The 21,562-nt window shown below is 35.6% G+C and overlaps 1 protein-coding gene and 1 long non-coding RNA gene across 2 annotated transcripts in view; one reads left to right on the forward strand and one right to left on the reverse strand.

Moving 5' to 3' along the window:
- Window positions 1-444: 444 nt before the first annotated feature.
- Window positions 445-21,562, reverse strand: part of LOC126375672 (dynein beta chain, ciliary) — a 53,369-nt gene continuing 32,251 nt past the window's right edge. Inside the window, exons 46-66 of the mRNA XM_050022745.1 lie at window positions 21,134-21,309; window positions 20,756-20,925; window positions 20,468-20,606; window positions 19,845-20,009; window positions 19,558-19,751; window positions 18,992-19,361; window positions 18,654-18,794; window positions 12,366-12,536; window positions 11,803-12,039; window positions 11,542-11,621; window positions 11,176-11,452; window positions 10,840-11,031; window positions 10,451-10,622; window positions 10,019-10,194; window positions 9,679-9,921; window positions 9,412-9,594; window positions 9,258-9,317; window positions 9,073-9,186; window positions 8,814-8,962; window positions 1,702-1,834; window positions 445-730 (exon numbers count right to left, since the gene is read on the reverse strand). Of these exons, the coding sequence (XP_049878702.1) occupies window positions 569-730; window positions 1,702-1,834; window positions 8,814-8,962; window positions 9,073-9,186; window positions 9,258-9,317; window positions 9,412-9,594; window positions 9,679-9,921; window positions 10,019-10,194; window positions 10,451-10,622; window positions 10,840-11,031; window positions 11,176-11,452; window positions 11,542-11,621; window positions 11,803-12,039; window positions 12,366-12,536; window positions 18,654-18,794; window positions 18,992-19,361; window positions 19,558-19,751; window positions 19,845-20,009; window positions 20,468-20,606; window positions 20,756-20,925; window positions 21,134-21,309 (3,704 nt within the window). The 3' untranslated portion in view covers window positions 445-568. The remainder of the gene's footprint in view (window positions 731-1,701; window positions 1,835-8,813; window positions 8,963-9,072; window positions 9,187-9,257; window positions 9,318-9,411; window positions 9,595-9,678; window positions 9,922-10,018; window positions 10,195-10,450; window positions 10,623-10,839; window positions 11,032-11,175; window positions 11,453-11,541; window positions 11,622-11,802; window positions 12,040-12,365; window positions 12,537-18,653; window positions 18,795-18,991; window positions 19,362-19,557; window positions 19,752-19,844; window positions 20,010-20,467; window positions 20,607-20,755; window positions 20,926-21,133; window positions 21,310-21,562) is intronic.
- LOC126379119 (uncharacterized) lies at window positions 3,126-5,041 on the forward strand. The gene is made up of 3 exons (XR_007568261.1): window positions 3,126-3,212; window positions 3,870-3,995; window positions 4,868-5,041. It is a non-coding gene; the product is annotated as an uncharacterized LOC126379119 (long non-coding RNA).

The raw sequence follows: 21,562 nt of genomic DNA on the forward strand, positions 1-21,562 counted from the left end.
AACCATAAAAATATGTTATTATATTTGGCCGTAGCTACCTTGAACTAAACTTACTTAATTATTTCGTCTAAACTAACAATTTTATTCATTTTGAACTTGATTTAAGCATTGTAATATTATGTGTAATAATACTTCTCAATAACTATAATGTTCATCTCACATGAGTATTTTCTTTTTTTAAAATAAATTATATTTAATGAATATACAGATAACAATATTTAAGAAAACAAAATGACTAAGCAAGCATCCACCTCAGGCGTCGTCAAAACTACTTCTATTTACTATAAACAAATATATTTTTTATCAATAAATTCTGAGCATCGAAATAAATTGTTACAAAGTATGTCTATTAAAAAATATTGCATAATAATTTTATTATGAAATATTTTTAGTCAACTAGGCAAAACTAAAATCTGATTAAAATTATTATTCTATTTTCAAATACATTTTTTTTATAAAATAACATTTTAATAAATGATTAATACTTACAAATTACAACAAAATGACCAGTCCCACTACGGGTAACCTTTACCAAATTAGTATAATAATTTTCTCAACAGCAAACCTTTTAAATCTGCAACAAGAGGGCGACACCAGCTAGGGTCCATTTAGACGGCTTGTCCTTGGTCTTTAGGTTGAAGGTCCACACGTATGTTGGACCTCTGGTCCTTGTCTTGTACACTGGACACTCGTACATGTTGCGAAGATCTTGCTTGTCTTGAGTGATGGCCTGATGGTGAAGTGGTATTTTATTGATCGAAAAACGATCATAGAATAAGTTAACATAACACAGTATCACGCCTTAGAGCCGCGGTAGCCCAGTTGATAGAACGCTTGTCTCTCACTTTAAGGTCGCAGGTTCGAATTCAGCACAGACCTAAACCAATGATTGACGAATTTGTTTTGGAATTCATGTTTGGATCATAAATGATTATCACGTGCTCAACGGTGAAGGAAAACATCGTAAGGAAACCCACATTCCCGAGAAATGCAATTTCGGACATATGTGACCTAATTTGTATTGGGCTGGTTTTCCCTTCGCGGGTTGGAAGCTCAAACAGGCAATCGCTTCTGTAAAAAACCGAACCTGTCAAATCTTCAGGTTAGATATTAATAGATTATCACGCTTTACGGTATGCAAAAGTGTATAATACACCCACTCTTCGCCAGCTATGTTTAAGTTCCACTTAATAGGGGGCGGGCCAACTGCCATCAATAGGGCACAGATCCTGGAAACCACCTGATATCGATTTATCTGTAATCATTGGAACCAGTAACACTACGAAGTAGGTCATGCGTTCGCCAAACAATTTCGCGATTCAATAATTTATCGTAATTTATTACGACATTTGATTTGGTCTAACAGAGGAGAATTGAGTGACTTTTCTAACATAAACAGCCTATGTACACGTCCCACTGCTCAGCTCATTCCTCTTGTCAATGGGAGGGATGCTAACGAAGCGCACCTACTTTACCACACTGTTACAATGCGGATAGGTGAAAAAAGTCAGACTCGCAAAAAATCTACAAAGCATTTGAATGTTTTCAAAAAGACCACCCGTAATCTATTTTCAAATCATGATCTAATCTGATCTTAAACGACCCAATCGTCATACCCTGTTTTAAGTTACTACAATTAATTAGTCAGAATTTGACAAGTACCCCAATAAGTAGGTACCTATTTTAAGAAGTAAAACTCACCCTAACGTTGATGACCGGCATCGCAGGAAACAGCTCCTTAAGCCTTGAATCCATGATGATTCCAGCTTGCATGTCCCACCTGGCTCCTTCCATCAGCAGCCCGTGCACGTACGCCCCATCACGAGGAGCGGACCTGGAATCAGCGATGCTGTCGTACGACATACCAACGTTAGCTAACCCATGCAGTGCAGAAATAAGCGTGCTGACCAGGTATCGCGGTCAGTTCAAGTTCAGGAGGCTTACTATGAACTCTATATCGCACCCCCCGTGGAAAAACGCAGTAAGTGGACTAGCGACATTTTTTTTTTATTGCACCATTCAATTCAGCGTACACGAATACACCTTCTCACAAATTTTCATTACGATATCAGTAAAAATAAAGAAATTATTACAAAAATAATGAAATTGTGCAACATTGATAAAAATATTTTTCCCCCATAATAAGAAAGTAAGTATAAATACAAGATTTTTTTTTCTAATTTTCCCATATAGTAAAGTCATAATAACACTTACGTCGATTTTACACGAAAGTTTTTTAGGATGGTCGAGTCGTAAGTAAACGTACTGACATGTTTCACGACATTATACGACACGACAATGGTTGTACGTCTAGTTACTTCGTTATTTCACGAATCTTGTAGCGTTACTTTTTGGTGTAACTCCAGCTACTTGCCTATTCTGCGAATCTTTTAGCGTAATGGTTTGGTGTAAATATAAATACGTAGTTTTTTCCAAGCAAGGTTTGATATTACTAATACGTTATTTCATTTTACTTCATTTTTCGATGACATATTTTACACTATACTCTTCGTAAATATGAATACAACTCTTTTAAAGGCAATAATTTGAATCATTTGTCGTGTTATTCTAATTACCTACAAATATATACTACTTATTAATGTCCTAAATAAATATACTTACTTATCACTAGCGTAAATCCCTACGTTTTATTTGGTTACTGTGCGTACGCCGCGCCGGCGGCGGCGGGCTGCACACTCAAAGAGAGGTATTAGAAAGATATTAGAGAGGTATTACATCTATCCACCAATTTTTTGTCAATCTCGACTTTTTATTCAACCAAAAATCCTATTATTACTGTACTGTGATCGTTATTTGTAGGGTCGTATGCTGATCGTGGTTTTACCACGGTAAAACAAAGATCACCCATAGACAAAATTATTGCCGACGAAGTTTATAAAAAACGACCTTATTAATATTTCACTGTGATCGTTATTTGTAGAGTGAAAGCTGATTGTCTATTTGTGATCGTGGTTTTACCACGGTATTCCGTCAGTCAGCATACGACCATACAAATAACGATCGCATTGTAGTAATAATAAGGTCGATTTTTGTTAGAATAAAAAGTCATGATTGACGAATGTTGGATATATGTAATAATTATCTCTCTATTTAATTTGTTCATGGTGGCTACTCGAAGCGTGCATATCTTTGTGTGGAAGTAAAAAACCCAAGGATTATACGTATGCTCAACTTGGACAAAATCAAAGATGGTGAGTAATTTACTTATAAATAGACTAGCTAGATTTTAGGTAAGTACCTATTACCTTATCTACTTAGTATATTACTATTTATTAGACTATTAATATTATAAATATTTTGTTTTGTAAGGTTTACACAGAAGCAGATACCTACCTACTTGACGTAAGTTGGTTTGGTTGATGCGTGATGATGATTGCACTCCTCTGTACTAATTATTAAAGTTTAACTAAGCATGCCTTTGTCCCTTTTCGGTGATTTTAATCTATAAACTAACTACCTATTTAAATTGGGGTGTGCCGTTTTTGTACATTCGCTATCACCTGGCACAGCACCTGGTAAATTAATAAAATAAAGATATTTTAACAAAAATCTGTTACGTGATCAACTGTAGTATTTCGGCGTGGTTGTGAATAATCTACCTAGTTATATAAGTTAACTTTTGCAAAAACACCCTTGATTTTGTTGTTATTTGTTCGCTTGAGTTTAATATGCATTTTATTATTAACGCATTGGTACTAACCTTCTATTTAACACCTAAATAACGATAAAATATCTAGGTTTGTGTCTAATTATTAGGGTGATTTGGTAATGGGTCCTTTATTATTTCTTAACGTCCATTATGTACCTACCTACAAACAATGTATTTAAACCATTGTTACAATTAACAGATTCCACTAATACTGCAATCCAATCCAGTACAACCCAGTGGAAGAATGACCAGAAATGCAAAAATATTTCAAGAGACTATGGGATATTTTCTCGTCGTAGTCAACATGAGACACATTCTCTTCAAGGTTCGTATGTACCTATCTATGTAATATATGAGTAAATTTCTCCTTCTCTCGTGTGGGTTGAGACAATTGACTGACCTCATCTACCCTGGTATCAGGGTTACAACTGAGCCGCCATAGGTCCTTGACATGCCTCATGTAACGACGATACACCTGCATACTTATTTAAGCCGCAACCGACTGCCTAACATGCCCTCCGACGCACAGATCATCTTACTTTTGGGCAATCCGGTAACCAGACTGCAATGCCCTAGTGATCTCGCCGCTCGGCTGCGTTATGGGTGTCACTTTGAGTACTTATGTATGTCGGTAATTAAGAAATAGTACTAATATTAAAATTAATATTAGTACCATTTCTGATTTACGACTTGGCCGGGAAGATAAGCAGCTGAAAACGTTCCATGTTTTGTATGCCGAAATATCCTTTCAGTATTTGTATTCTAGATTGATATAGGTATTTACCTACTAACCTGGAAGCGGCGCGTGGTAAAGTTTCTCTGAAATAGTCAGTGCCTGTGTATTTGTGGTATAATTATTCTGTTATTTTCCTCTTATCATAACAACCACAAATATTTTTGATTTGCTTAATGTAGTTTTTTCTAGAGTTATCTCTTATGCAAACCAACTGGCTTTTATGGGGTTTTAGCCAAGTTGCAAACGATTAAGTACGTAAAACGACAGTGACAGTGATTTGAGAGATTGACATGTAACCTTATGTCAACCACATACATTTTTATCACTGACACTGTCGCTTTTTTGGATACGTTGGAAAATTGGCTCATCTCTAAGCTTACTATAATAGGTATTAATGGTTATTTTTCTTTTTAGTAATTTATTATCATACTTAATAGTTTTTTATATTTTGTCATTTGCAGGTTCTACCGAAAAGCAAAGAGGGGGTGATCGGAAAGGAGCAAAATGTTCAAGAAAACTCTTAATGACTAACTAAAAATGAAGGTTTTTCTAATAAAGGCAAGTGCCAAAATGTACCGTATAAATATATTTTGTGATTATGCATGTAATAATTAATAAACGTTTTAAAATTCAAAGTTAGATTTTAATTACAAATATAAATAACTCCCTGAAAACTGAAAACCCATGCGGGTCAAACGGCTTTCGGCACAGCTAGTAAATAAATATTCATTTTTTTAAAACAAATTAGAATAAACACTTAATTTAACACTGATTTTATTTATTTCAATATACAGGCCCAAAAGTTCACGTTCAAAATGAAAAATTTGATAGAGGGGCTCATTAGCCACCAGAAACACCCCCATGTATGTTCAGCGATTATTTACGGTTTAGGAGATCTGACCCATTTTACACCTTTTTCTTGATTTTCTATCTTACTTCAGAAATCATCATTTTGTCGCTATCCCTTTCTTAATAATTCAATTTTTTTCTTTCTAATTTCTAATTATTTTGCTTCATAACTATACCTAAGGATGTGTATCGCTAGGTGAAAAAATAAAAACAGTCGAATGAAAGATAAAAAGTCATTGGAAGTTGGAATTCAAAGTGAAAATTCGTCTAAATTGTTACAGTTGTTAAAACTTCGCCGAAGAATAATAAACACATGAGATTGTCATGAACTCTGAAAGTGTTTTTAAAAACTGTTCCATTTAATAGGCTTTTAGACACATCCAAAAAAGTACCCTTAATAGGGGCATCATCATCAGCCGTACGACGCCCACTGCTGGGCATAGGCCTCTCCCAAGGATCTCCACGACGATCGGTCCTGCGCTGCCCGCATCCAGCGGCTTCCCGCGACCTCCCGGCATAAAACTAAGTAATTAGCCCTCAAAGATTTTAAGACAGAAAGATTTTATTTTAGTATCTCATAGTATGTATGTAGTAACGGTTTGGGGATAACTTTTTCCTTCATTACAATATGAATACCAAAAGTGACTGCAAGTTTTGTCTTCAGACTGTTGCTATGTCTACCCTATTAGCGATTATGAGCGTGATTTTTTTATTGAAAATGTGTCTTTGAGCACCTTTAACAACGTTAGAAAGAAGCAGCTAGCTACATTGTATGAGAATGTAATTTTTCCTTCAAATCTGTCTATCTTGCAATCTTTGAGGTCTAATTACTTAGTTTTTTGCTTCTATTAAGGGTACTTTTTTTGGATGTGTCTAAAAGCCTATTAAATGGAGCAGTTTTTCAGAGATACTTACTTTCAGCGTCCATGCCAATCTCATGTGTTAATTATTCTTCGGCGAAGTTTTAAGAACTGTGACAATTTTGGTCCAATTCTCACTTTGACTTCCAATAACTTTTTTTTTTTATCTTTGATTTGACTGTTTTTATTTTTTTATCTAGCGGTATATATCTTTAGACATAGTTATGAAGAATAATAAGATAATTATGAAGTAAGGGATAGCGACAAAATGATGATTACTGCAGTAAGCTAGAAAATCTAGAAAAAGGTACAAAATAGGTCATATCTCCTAAACTATAAATATTGGCTAAACATATATGGGGGTGTTTCTAGTAGCTAATGAGCCACTCTATCTAATTTTTCATTTTGAACTTGAAGTTCTGGGCCACCCTTTATAATGTATGAGCATACATACTTCTACATTCTAGACTAACCCCTGGAACAAACAAGTATTTAAAGATACGTACAATTATTTTGAGATATTTCCTTATTAAAAAAGCAATTTCTATAGTTACACTATCAAAGATCATTTACTTTCACGTGGAACAAATAGGTTTCTCAACTTACGCAAAACATTTTGTTAAAATTTTTCGTGTAAGAACGAAGTAACTAATACTTACAACATCCGAGTAAGATGAAATCGGAAGGTGAACAACGTTGTAGGTAAAGTTACAACTGTCAATGTTGTTTGCACTACGATATAATAAAGCAGTGTCTGTACTTACAACGGAACGTTTGATTATAGTTTCGTGGAATATCTACGCAATCGTGTTTTTTTAAATTTTTTTCAAATATACACAATTAATTAAAAATTAATAAATGTGGGTCAATCCGGGCTACATTTTGCTATTATTTTCTCTTTGAAGGTTATTTCCAGGACTTATAACTAATTAGTAGGACAGTTTTTTTTAGCTCCTGAAAAGTTGATAAAATCAACTTACTGCGTTTTTCCACGAAGGGTGCGATATGGCAATCTTCTTTAAGACGTCTATATGGACGGCAAATTTAAGTGACTTTCAAATTAGCCGCGTTGCTGTCGCTCGACTGTCACGGTGTTTATGAATGAATGAATGAATGAATAATAATTTATTTCGGATTTGAAATCCATAGATGTTAGTAAGTACAAAGTAACTTAAACCTAATGTTAGTAACAGGTACATAAAACAAACAAAAGCAACAAAAATAAAATATGATAAATTTATCAGACCCGATTTTACCGGCGGACACCATATCCCGGCTTGACTGGTATAATATGGAGGTCCATCCAGTATGCCCATATTGGGCAATCAGGTCTGTCACACAACACCTTCAGGACTATACTGGGGCTCCCGCGCACACGCCGCATTATTGAGGCAACTCTTTTCCGCACAATAGCATGAAAGCCATCTGTGTGTGCCTCGGAAAACATGCCTGATGCGCTACAGAATCTCGGTAAACCCAGTAGAATCCTGAATGCATTGTTGTACTGAATTCGTAGGGCGTTAAAGGTCTTGTGCGTATACCGTACCCACAGGCTGCACGTATAGAATGACTGGCAGTAGGCCTTAAACAAAGTTATTTTCACATCTATCGAGCAGCGTGCAAACCTGCGAGCCAGCATATTGCATCGTACCGCCAACACCCTACGCTCCCTCTCCATATCCATATCGTCAGTTAGATCCTCGGTAAGTATATGACCCAGGTATTTAAACTGACTCACTCTGTTTAGAGCAATCCCCCTAAGTGTCACGGGAGGTACATACGACGGCTTTTTTGTCCCCGCCTTAAACACTATTTTGCCTATGTGTCCTACTATTTTTGTAACTACTATTTTGTTTATGTGTCGCGTATCTGTCGTGTTGATGTCACGCTGAAACAACGCGACTGCAATGAGACTGACGGGGCTTTAAGCGAGAACTTCTTTCGTGCTTGGCGATTCAAACGCCTGGATTAGGTTTTATTAGTTGATGGTAGGCCTCCCAGAAACAGAGCAACATTTATCGTGAAACGTACTTACAGAACTCAAATTCTGATTTTGAGTTTGGATGACTAGAGGAAGTAGAGGAATATTTATGCATTCGCAGCCAAATGAAACCAACTCAATTAATTCACACCTTGAACATGCTCTAAACATCCAATGCAGCATGCTCATATTCACATTTTTAAGCACAGTATAGTTATCAGATTTTTAGGGCATAAATTCTTTTTTCGTAGAAGAAGGTGACTAGTCGACTTCTCTTTACAAGAAGACATAAAGCAGCTGACTCTTATCTAATAAAACATATAGCTAACCTTTATAGTTATGGCCGGCCATTAGCATTCTCATTGGTTTTGTCCAGTTTTGGAGTATTTTACAGGGTATTATGATAATGATAGAGATGAAAATGAAATTATTTTGCTCTTTTTCCTCATGCACATTTTTCAATATTATGTTAGATCATAATGTTTGACATCGCACGCGCTTCACTGATGATAGCGAATTGAAAATAGTGAAACACATTTCCAGCATTAGTACAATTGGCAGCCATCATGACAGGTAAGTTACATGTACAAAATGTTGTGTTATTTTACATCGGTCATCTCATCTGTGGCAAATCATTCTTCATGCCAATCCATGCAACCAAAACAAGGTTAGATTAAACTTACGTATTGATGTTCATTTATTTAGCTTTTTACTTACGTGAATTCCTCTTTCATTTTCTTAGTTACGTCACACTGGAGACACATTTTGTCAAGAGGCAGCTCATACCTGCGAGCTGTGCTTTGCATAATGGCTGTCAATAGACTTTGAGGATTGAAGAAGCCTGCGAGCCAAACTGATGCCGGTAACTGAAATTAAGAAGAATAAGAGAAGATTCGGATGCGCCATATTTTGATTCTTCATCATCCAGATAATAAAAGAAGAAACAATGAACCTCTGACTAAAACACTTTACTTACAACGAAATCAGTAGCCCATGTTTCCAACTCCCGGAGCCGCAGAAGCAAATCCACGAACCATGAAGACAATCCCAACAAAGATGGATATGCTCGATTTGCCCAAATAGCTGGCACCTGGTAAAATGAAGGTATTTTAAAAAAACAGTTAGTTCATTTTTTTTATCGTAAACTATGGCTGTACTTACTTGATCCAAGAACAATGCATTTTCTAACTCCTCCATTACAGATGTAATTGTAAGTTCACCCTAAAATCATAATTATCCCTCATTAGTAGTTGCATGATTATTTTTATTGGAACTAATAACTTATTTGTAGTCACAACGTTGACGTTATTTATACCTTCAATCCTAAGTCCAATTCTCTCAGAGACCGCTTCATCTCCCCAGTCAAGTAGTTCATCCGTTCACACTCCTGGAAAGCTACGATGACGTAAGGTGTCCTCTCTTCCACTTTGCCCATTATCTCCGTCATATTAAATTCTTCTGGCAGTTTCTCCATAATTTCATCTAGCATTTGTTTCACCTAGAAATTGTTCAAGAACTGTTTTGATATATCATCCACTAAGTACCTATTAGCATTGTCTAAAAACTAAGGAATTTTTTTCACCTTATCTTCTCTAGTAACCGTAGCAGCACCAGATGCCTGGGCATCTCTAGGCTGCATTTCAAATATAGTCCTGAACAGATTCTCCGAAGTAGTGGTTAGAAAACCAATTTCCGCGTTTGGATGAAGTCCATATAGATACGGAGATTCTGGAGGCATGGCATCCTCGATGTACTGATGATAGCCAACATAATCTGTATTGGGTGGGGCACAAAACCCGGGTGCTAGTTGGAGTTCACCGTCCACCTAATGCACAACGACGAATATAAAATCAGCAATTATCAATAAACACAAATAATACGCAGAATTCGAAATAAAAATTTAAATAAAACTAAAGTCTTACAAGATCTGGCTGCATTAATTCTTCCAAATAAGCGTTACATAACCTTCGGTCCCAGTCGTCAGTAATATGTCCACCGTACATGATCTCACCAAAAAGATAACGCAGGTCTTCCCAGGGTACTCTTGAGTTTGCTTCTAAGTAGTTGTACAGAACGAAGACGCTAATCGTGAGATCACCTGAAACACGTTTGTATAACCTGTCAGTAGGACATCCACTTGAGCGAAATAGAAGCGTCAGTATTTATATTTTTTTATGATTACTTGTAGCAAGTACTCTTTATCTTTGCCGAAACCAACTAATACAAGGAACCAATACAAGGTAAGAGATCTTGGTGCTCCATCCGCTGCAATGAAAGTGCTTTAAGGAAACCTAACCTAAGTATAAAATGCGACATATTTTATAGCTACATATTTAGGTTAAGTTTGTACGTACCGACATTGAAAGGATAAATTTTATTCCATCCCTGAGGACCGAATTTTCGTCTTTCCGCAACGACAGCATGGAAATAGCAAAGAGCGAACAATATAGCTTTGAATTCAGCTTCTTTGCCGCACATTTCGAGCGTTTCTTGGTTGAAATTATCTAAGGCCTTATGGATATTTGCCTGAAAGAACATGAGGGTTTGTGAGGAGAGACTGAGAATTAAGATGACATAAAAAAGGTGGAGTAATCGCAGCGCAGCTCTTAAATAGATAGAGAGAGAGAGAGAGAGAAAAAAAAGGTGATGATCAGACGAGAATGAAAATGAATAGAGATAGATTTGTAATATGGATAGTTTGGCAAAAAAATTATTTAAATTCTGCTATAATTATAAAGTTTACCTGCATTCCTGTAGGAGGTTCATTAGTGATCTTAATACTAGACTCTAGAATGCCTTGAGGGATGATGTGCGCCGCCGCAGTAGCCGCAGGCTCAGCCGACATGAACAGCCGGAAGTCAGCGTGACATCCCGTGGCAAAACTCTCCATCTTCTTTTCAAGACTTGGAAGCCATTTTTTTACCAAGTGAATATTCTGAAAAGCGAAAGAATATTCGATATGAATTAAACTGGGAGAATTTAAGTAATACAATAGAGAATTCGCGAATCTCCAGAGTCTCTTTATGCAGTATTTTTTATGATCACGATAAATATGCATAATATCTTATTAATCCTTCACCTGTAAAACTACCCAGTGCCCTTTCTGTAGAGATTCGTCCATAGCCTGTTCAGCAACAATTTCTTGACCTTGCCCTAAAGACACATTGTGGAAGTTTCCATTATCTGCCGTAAAACTCATAACTTTTCCTAAAGCTTCCACGTCCTTGAGAGGGTTAACTCCAGGAGATAGAATGAAGAATATAGGTGTTGTAGGACTGGTTTCTTCAAAAGACTTGCTAAATTCAACTGTACGGTTTTCAACGTACTTTCCTCCCATTTTCTCTTCTATGTAGGCTCTGCAATGAGTAAGATTCACTTGTATTCTATTGAAGAAGGTGGGTATTTCATTTTAGAAAATTCTTAGAATAATTTATAATATACTTACGCAACAGCATACGTCATTCTGTCTGGTCTCAAAGCTCTCAACATGCATAGTCTCTGAAGAGCCGTTTTATTTTTCCACTCCTAAAAGTAACAAATACTTATACACATCTAGGTTAGTTGCAATGAGGCTGAGAATATAATTTCGTACATGACAGTGCTGTTAAAATCACTTCTGTAATCGCTTAATTTGGCCATATTGCCATAAATCAGGGATGAAGTGCGCGTATTTATGTATGTAGATATTACAAAAAATACAACTTACCTGTGGAAACTTTTCTCTCTCAGGACATTCCATCTCTACAATTTTCTTCCATCTTTTTGGCGATGTCTCTATATCCCTGTCCAAGTTTCTAAACTCGTCTTTACCAGCTAGAGAACAAATACCACCCCAACTTTGGTTGGACAAGAAATCCACTGGACTGGTCACATGTGGTTTGACTGGAAAACGAAGGAAGAAATCCACTTCCGCTGGTGAAATTTCTTCACTCATTAGTAGCACCTGAAAGTGAAGAATTTATATATCACCAAATCTCACGATCAATTATTATTATGTGTTGATTAATAAAGCGACATCGATTACACAACGTTACAGTTGCTATAGGATATATTATTTTCGCTATACATGACATTTGCTTTTTGAACTCTATAAGACATAATTAACACACGCTTTCTCTTATTAGATCACAAGATTATCTAAATTCACCTCATAAAATATATCAATTTAGAGTTAAGGTGACGGCAAGCAACCTTTGACTAAGGAAAGTGGTTTGACTCTGGGTATATTATTACAAATGAGATGACTATGCAAATCCACGTAATACCTACTTGGAATGTCATCTGAGACGCGAAAATCAGCTTATCGCATTCAAACAAGCCCCTCGATGTGTATTGGAAGACAGAGTAGCTAATGCAGTCGATCAGGTTTTTGATCCTCTGACTGACTTCATCTGCTGGTTCTGCTTTTGAAATGGCCTTTTGAAAGACAACACTAAAAGCCTAGAAATGAATAGGTCCTTGAGTGATACACATTAATTGTAGACATCATGAGAGCGATAGTATAGTTACTTATTACAACGTATGATTCTAATAATAAGGTAAGTATATGAAGTTGAAACGTATGATTCTCATATAATTATGAGATTAAACGAACTTACCTGTAAGTGAAGTTCTATCTCAATTATACGAAGCTCCTTGTTCGAGAGGTTTTAAACAGTGTAGTCTACGTCTTATGCTCCAGCATCGTCACAATTTTCAAAGCTCATATCCAAAGCTAAAAAAAAAAAAGTTAGTTTCCCGCTTCCTGAACGCAGCTGTCAACTAATGTCATTATGTTTAAAGCATGTTTCATGGACAACTCCATCACCTGTGGAAGCTTTAGGGCGGGATATTAAAATTGAAGGGAGGGAGTCCTCTCGAACAAGGAGCTTCGTATAATTGAGATAGAACTTCACTTACAGGTAAGTTCGTTTAATCTCATAATTATACTCGCTCCTTGTTCGAGAGGTTTTAAACAGTGTAGATGTTCAAAGTTTAGTTGGGAATGAAACATTTAAATTGAAACGAGTACCAATAATATGATTATTCATTAGTGAATAAAGTACATTGTTATCACGAAAGCTAATTAAGCTGCCCATGACTTTAATCCCAATAAAGGCAGTGAGAGGCACAGCCGTCACCTGATAAACTCAGCGCGGCGTTCCACCAAACGTTTTGATATTATCATGTAAAAAACAATAAGAATAATAACTGTTCGCTAAACAAGTTTCACCAGTTCTCAAGAATGGAATCGATATTATGTATGTTATATAATATATGGTTATACTATACTGTACTACAATAGATACATAGTTCTAAATAATTAAGTTGAAGTTGAGCGAGTACATTAAATACCTATTTCACATTACTATCAATTTCACAACAAAAGAACTACACAAGAACAAATTTCTGAATGAGCTCAACATCAAGATTGGCTATAAGAGCCTCACAGGGACCTCACCATAGAGCACATTTCCGAAGCTCTTGAACAACAACGATAGTTATAGTCGAAAGGACTGTGAGACTTCATCATATAGTATAACACTCATTTTTCATTGGCATACCAAGGGCTACAATAATTATCAAAGTTACACATTATTTGTTTACATACATAAAAGAAGAAGAAATACATAAAGAAGAACGGGTAATGACGAGGGCACCCAGACACAAGATTGATTGTAACATCCTGTGCTAAGTTGGCAATTGTTGTCGACATTGAGTAGTTAAATGAATCCTAAGACAACATGTCAAATTGATTAGAGAAAATACAAATATAAGTGCAAGTAAGAATTTCGATACATTTATTCAAATGACCTTTTTCATTAAAATATTCAGAACCACTGAACTAAACTTTCCTCTTTATTATAAGATATTGTTAAATGAGGCTGAAAGTATAAAGAGGGGAAGTGCATTTACATTATGTACTTGTGTGATAATTATCTTCGTAATAATTAAGATTTTGTTTTTATTAAAATAGATTACCTGAGCCCAAGTTATTGTGTATTACCTAATATCGACCATATGGGCTTGGTAATAATATTTAGTATATATATATATATATATATATATATATATATATATATATATATATATATATATTATGTGGTAATAATAAATATAACTTGTTGTGGATTTTTTTCCTATTCCTCTATGCAACCTTTCACCCACCAATCAGATGATAGAACAACGTACACACAACACATTAACACACGTAACATTGTTTACGCAGCTATCTCTTTAGTGTAATAATTATTGAATTTGTTTTTAGGACAGTAATAGTGACGTCCTATTATTTACTGGAAAAAATAAATAAATGAATAAAACATATTTTACCCTTAGGTGTGCAGTTACATATAAGGATAACATTAATTTATTAATTATCGGTCGTGTAGGTATATTATCATCGTTCGTAAAAATCATCCTTTCCTTTAACCTAACTTAACATGATCCTGTTGTTTGCACAGGGATTCACTTCTCGTACCCATCCTGAAGATTTAATATGTCAGGTTATTTAGTGAAGGGACCTGCCTGATTTACGTTACAACACTAACCGAAAAATAAGATAAACATATATTTATCATGAAAATATTATTGTTACTTCTCCACTGCAGTTTGGTTCCGATTGATTAAGTGGAGGGACATTATTGTTGTAATTTTTATATTAATTGTAAACTGTGTTTTGGGCTGATCAGCAACAACATAATAAATCTACAACAACATAATTTAGAGAAAACGCTAATGGTGATGTAAGTTATATGTTACTAATGAACTATTTTTCCTTCCTTTTCACCTATGAGTTAATAATAAAAAGGGCAACTATTCTATCTAACCGAACTAGGTATCAATATTTTACAATTTCGAATGTAATACTTGAAGGAAATTTTCATTGAAGTTATAATATTATCAGGTAGGTACCCCAATTTATACTGAGATTAGTATTGTTATTCCTGATTAACAAAGACAGGATTTGAATCCCATGTCTTAATGATAATGCTAAAACTTTTAGTGATAGACATTCGGAATTAATTTTACCAGAATTTTGAAAAATATATTTGCTTGTGCAAATTTTCCCATTATAACTTTATAGGGAATTCTTCCTCCTCATGAGGTACTATTCTTAAACGGCCTTGCTGCCTGGGCCACTGTTGATACTAATGGCTGTGAGACTGCTAATACATCTGGTTGTAGCTCTGCTACTACTGCTGGCTGTAGGGCTGCTGGTACTGCTGGTTATAGCACTGCTGATCATGACTGGTTGCATCACTGCTTTTATTGCTGGCTGTGGGGCGGCCTGCTGATACTGTTCCTTGTGGGCTTTCTGTTCATGCTAGTGGCTGTGGGGCTGCCTGCTGATACTGTTGTCTCTGTTCCACAGATCCTGTTGCTATCTCGTTTACTCACTCTTCGGGCAATGTTATTCATTATTATTTATGTGCTATTTGAATTTTATGATGTTGGTTGAAAGAATTTAATAGCAGTATTCTCTAACCATGTCTTGTGTACAGTTATCTCTTTTGAAAGTAATCTCTGACATTACATACTTTGATTTCTAGCACAGTTGAGGTTGATTAATAGAACAGAGGCTTTTAGGTTTTGAATTGTCGGTTATTTCTTCAGAATTTGTACTCTCATTATTTTATAATAATCAATTTGACATAATAGTCTATTGTTTCTCAGCATTAGTCTAATCTTGAGTTTCAACATGGGTAGGTAAGCCCCGACAATTCAATGGTTTATCTTCGATTCCTCAAGTGACAAATCAAACATGGAAATAAAAGTATAAAAAATAGTTGGTCTATGTTCTAGCTATCTATTAGCGTTTAGCAAAAGGCGATACTTGTAGTGGTAGCTTTATGTTATTTGAGTTGATACCATCAAGTCCATTGTCTATCCTCTAAGTGATAGCTCTAGGTATGGAAATGAGAAATAGGTATATAGCGCTTGCTAATGCCGACCATAATCGTGGTAGCTCTTATATTAATAGGGTTCATACCATAAAGTCCATTGTCTATCCTCTAAGTGATAGCTCTAAGTATGGAAATGAGAAATAGGTATATAGCGCTTGCCAATGCCGACCATAATCGTGGTAGCTCTTATGTTAATATGGTTCATACCATCAAGTCCATTGTCTATCCTCTAAGTGATAGCTCTAAGTATGGAAATGAGAAATAGGTATGTTAGCGCTTGTCAATGGCGACTTTCTTAGTGGTAGCTCTTACATTCATTGTGTTGATACCTTCAAGTCCATTGTCTATCCTCTAAGTGATAGCTCTAGGCATGGAAATGATAAATAGGTATATTAGCGCTTGGCAATGGCGACCTTCCTGGTGGTAGATCTTTTGTTAATTAGGTTGATACCATCAAGTCCATTGTCTATCCTCTAAGTGATAGCTCTAAGTATGGAAATGAGAAATAGGTATGTTAGCGCTTGTCAGTGGCGACCTTCCTAGTGGTAGCTCTTATGTTCATTGCATTGATACCTTCAAGTCTATTGTCTATCCTCTAAGTGATAGCTCTAGGTATGGAAATGAGAAATAGATATGTTAGCGCTTGTCAATGGCGACTTTCTTAGTGGTAGCTCTTACATTCATTGCATTGATACCTTCAAGTCTATTGTCTATCCTCTAAGTGATAGCTCTAGGTATGGAAATGACAAATAGGTATATTATCGCTTATCAATGGCGACCTTCCTAATGGTAGCTCTTATGTGCATTGTGCCTTTAAGTCCATTGTCTATCCTCTAAGTGATAGCTCTAGGTATGGAAATGTAAAATAGGTATATTAGCGCTTAGCAATGGTCTTAGTGGTTGATTTTTATGTTAATAGGGTTGATACATCAAGTCCATTGTCTATCCTCTATTGTGATAGCTCTAAAGGGAAACAAATAGTCTGTCTATTCTCTAGTCAGACAGTTCACTACTAGTGCTTAACTAGGTGACTCTCCAAGTGGTGTTCTCTTGTTGGTTAGGTTGGTACCAATAATCATCACCCATACGTTGGAAGCTTGAATTATAATAAGATTAGAGTAATTTGGAAGAAATTGCTTACTATAATAAGGCTATCTTTTGCCTGTACTCTCTTAACACTCTTTCTGTTTTTATTGTTAGGGTATATTATCATCATCTTATATTGTAAGTATCATTCGGAGAAGATAACATTATTAACACCACTTAACAGAGACTGTGAGAAGGGATTATGTACTGTTATAATATATATAATATCATTTTTAAGTATGGTTATCTTGTAGTAAACCAATTATAATCCTCTAAATGTTTTAAGTGTTATCTTGAATAAGTTATGTATCTTGTCTACCAATGGTGTAGATGACCTCTGTGATATTGAGTACTACTGTGTCATAGGTACTTCTTGATGAACAGGGTAAACATGAAGTGCTTCTGTCATCTAATTATCTGAACTTGTCAAATTATTTCCGAGTTAATTATTTACTTTTCTATGCCATTCTGCGGTTATATTTCACTGGTTCTCTTTGTTTTATAAAAAAAACTGCTCATTTCATTCGCTGATAGTAAGTTATCAACCGCAACATAAGCCAAGAACACAATTACAAAAAGAAACAAAAATTTTTTTTTTTTTTTTTTTGACAGATGAAAATAAAAACGCGGCAATCAGGGACTGAAGACAAGGCTTAGGCCTATTTTGATCGTGATTTTCGAATATTAAATTACTAAAGTCAAGACTGTATAGTCCTGAGATCTTTGCCTGCCTTATATAAGGCGAATTTAAACAACATCAACATCGGAATAAAGTATAACTTTTAAATCACTGTTATAACACGAACACGATACAATTTTAATATTATTATTATTTCTGTTAATAAAACTAGTTACTTTTATTAGTAATAAGTACCAACTTAAGTTACTTCTTCGAATGTTAGGATTATAAAATTATAACCTCAAAAAAAAGTAATTTGTTTTCGACAATAAAAGGAATTAAATTGAATTGATCATAATTATATCTTCTCTTGTTTTAGTAGATGGATAATGTTAAGACTTACCAGTATAATCCACGTTTTGTTTTATCAAAAAGAACTTACGCTCGTCGTCATCCACATTTTTTCTTTGGTACTGTTTCTAGCTTTTTTAGAGAAAAAAGCACTTGATTATGTAAGTAACAGATTTTTCGCACTATATCAATCATGTTTTTGTATTAAATATTAGTTTTCAATTAGTTTATTTACGGAGGCGAAGTGACGCGCCGGTGCACAAAAACCGTAATGACATTAGTTGACAGCTGCGTTCAGGAAGCGGGAAACTAACTTTTTTTTTTTTAGCTTTGGATATGAGCTTTGAAAATTGTGACGATGCTGGAGCATAAGACGTAGACTACACTGTTTAAAACCTCTCGAACAAGGAGCGAGTATAATTATAAAACACAACATCTGTATTTCACTTTTTATGCTAACTTAGTGCGACTAGATTAAAATTAAAAACCCTAAAATTCGTAGATGTTGATTAACGTCATATTTTTGTATTTTGCAGATGTTTTTAGTAGCCAATTTTTTATTTATTTTGTGTCACTTTATGTAATTAAGTAATAGGAATAAGCATAATAATATACCTTCAAAGAGAATTGATAGATAGGATTTATCGTATTCAAATCGTTTAAAATGAAGTACAGTAACGAAGCTCGAGCCGCGGCCGGACGGTAGAACTCACGTGCTTGATCTATTTGATGCGAAGTCACTTTAGCTTCTGTAACCTAAAACAGTTAAATACTCAACATATTTTACAGTATATAACTTAATTCTATTGTTGTCTGTGGATGAGACTTGCACAAGACCGAAAAGGATGGCGTGAAAGAGAGGAGATACCTATACCCAGCAGTAGGTGGATACAGGCTGAGTCGACAGATAGATAAATAGATAGAACTTAATCATAATGTATGCCGCTGATTACCTTTTTCTCAATATCAGCTGCAGTTTTCTTCGTAGTCTCTAGATTCTCCACCAGAGCAGTATCACCTAAAATATTCTCACCAGCAGACGACAACCTATGCAATAAATCGTCTTCAAGACCTTTCAATTGGATTTTGAATTCATTTTGTTGTCTTGTTAAATCTGCCTTCAATTCTTCCAGATCAGGTCTTTCGGCTTTGACTACTTCTGCCAGGAGCTGGTCTTCTAAACCATCTCTGGTGACAGTGAAGTTGACTAGTGTGGTCTGCGCTTGCATTTCTGGCTTATAATGAGGGTTGGCTAGTTTCGTGTGTAAGATTAATCTGAAGTTTGGACTGTACTCAATTTCTTTGTCTCCAATCTTGATGGCTCTGTAAACGATAATAATAATGAAAGAAAAGCCTTTCTTCGAGGGTCCGGCAAGGAGTGTTATTCTTATCAAATATTACAATACCTAGTTTTAAATTCACTCTAAGAATGTTTAGTGTCATGAAATTACTACATAAGCGTGGTCCGTCTTAGGCCATATCGTAAAAGAGAAAAGCCAAAATTTTGTGAAAATGTTACCTTCCTTTCTTTATTAAATTCCTTCCAAGTAGAGGATCTAGTACTGGATCAACAGTTTCGTCAATATTTTCCAACAACACTGTTTCCCCTTTTATGATAGCTCTTTCTATTGTGTCCAAGTATCCTTTTTGTCCGAGTCGGATCACTCTCAATTTTTCTCCGTATTTTTGTTTTATCCACTTAACACCTTGTAACTAAAACGAAAATATTCATAATATTATGATAATAATATGTACAAGATAACCATTATAAATAGACGTATTTTGAAGGGTGTTTCCATCATTTACCTGAGGATCAATCATGAGTGGCCACCGATCAGAATTAGAAAGAATAGTAGCGTTCTCTGTGCTCATACGATCAGATGGTAATCCTTCATTTTGCCACATGGCTATTGTTGTGTCATCAGTCAACATCGACAGTGGATCCAAACCTTCTGTTATTGGTATTGGAGGCTAAAGGAGAAGAAAAAATAGACTTTGAATTTTATCAACGTTATATAAGGATCTATGCCCTTCATGCCATAAAAAACCTATATACGTCCTACTGCTTGGCACAGGCGGAGACCTGCTCCATTACGCATACTCCACCACGCTGCTCCACTGGGGTTGGTTTCGGACAATCAGGTTATTCAAGCCTGACATGTTCTTACCAAACAAAGGACAGTCGCACATAGTGATTTCGATAATGTCTCCATCGGGAATCGAACCCAAACCTCCAGATCGTGAACCCAACGCTGTAACCACTAGACCACGGAGACTTTTAGACGGTCCTGATTTATTGTAGGTTTGCCGCAAATGGCATTAACTACTTGACCGGACAAATGGGGAGCCCTGAGGGCTCTCACCCGGTAAACCACGGAGGCTGTTCTATGACCTACGTACAGAATAATTATACTTTTTCAAAATCTCACCTCTAATGCTTTTAAAAACACTAGCCAATTTTTGTGCAATAAGTCCAAACGGTACTGTTTCGTGAAGCATCCGACGTAAGAAATGAACGCACATACTAACAACACGTCTCCAGGCAGTGTTGTATTTTGTTGCATAAAACTAAAAATAATTATAAGTGAATATCATTTTACCAAAATAATTACAGCTATAGCTACAATTTCAAAGTTATCATTATACCACATTTTTTTCGTATAGTTAAATATTGTCTAAATCTGTGTCACTTCGAAACAAATTCGGAAAATACTTACTTAGACACCGCTTCAGCCCATCTAACATTCTCGCTGGCAAGTCCATTGACAAGCCGGTTAGCCAATTGAATCGTTCTGTTCGTAGCATCTGCTTCTTGCTGACATTTAAGCTTTTCTGAAGTAGCCTTTTCGAAGTCTGCAGTTAACATTGCTAGTTTTTCTTCTAGCGACTGAAAAGATAATTAGCGTCATTGAAAATTGTATAGTCGAAAATGACGTAATAAAAAGAGGTTCAGGAAAGTGAGTTTATTTCAAATTGTCACATTCACGTTATCGACAATATTAAGTTATTTTCGAAACTGATCTTTATGACTTTTTTATTCTTTGAGAATTCAGTTTACGCAGCTAACTGTAATGTATTCTCTATGAATTACTTACTGCAACTTTAGACTTTATAGATCTCAGTTTTTCACTAGCAGCGGCAAGTTCAGCATTAGCAGCAGCTAAAGCTTTCCTCTTTGGTTCAACGTCGCAGAATACTTCGTAGAATTTTATTATGTTGATCACCCAAGCACAAAGACCTGCGGCAGCTGCTGATTTCGATTTGACAAACTCTGTAAAATATAAAAAAATAATAATAGGTAAGACTAAACTTGGTCGTGTTTTTGTCCCTGATATGTGTAAATACCCACCAAACATAATTTATTTTTCACTGTTTCTCATGCAGATTTGCGTTATTAAACTTACGTACAAGCAGGTAACGAAGTTCTTAAACATAAGATACACTTACACAAGATCACTCATATTTCCCGTTGGGTAGATGGAGCCAACGGAATGGACGGCCCACTTACTACGAGTTTGACTCAC

The sequence above is a fragment of the Pectinophora gossypiella genome, chromosome 2, assembly GCF_024362695.1.
Source record: "Pectinophora gossypiella chromosome 2, ilPecGoss1.1, whole genome shotgun sequence".
NCBI classification, from domain to species: Eukaryota; Metazoa; Arthropoda; class Insecta; order Lepidoptera; family Gelechiidae; genus Pectinophora; species Pectinophora gossypiella.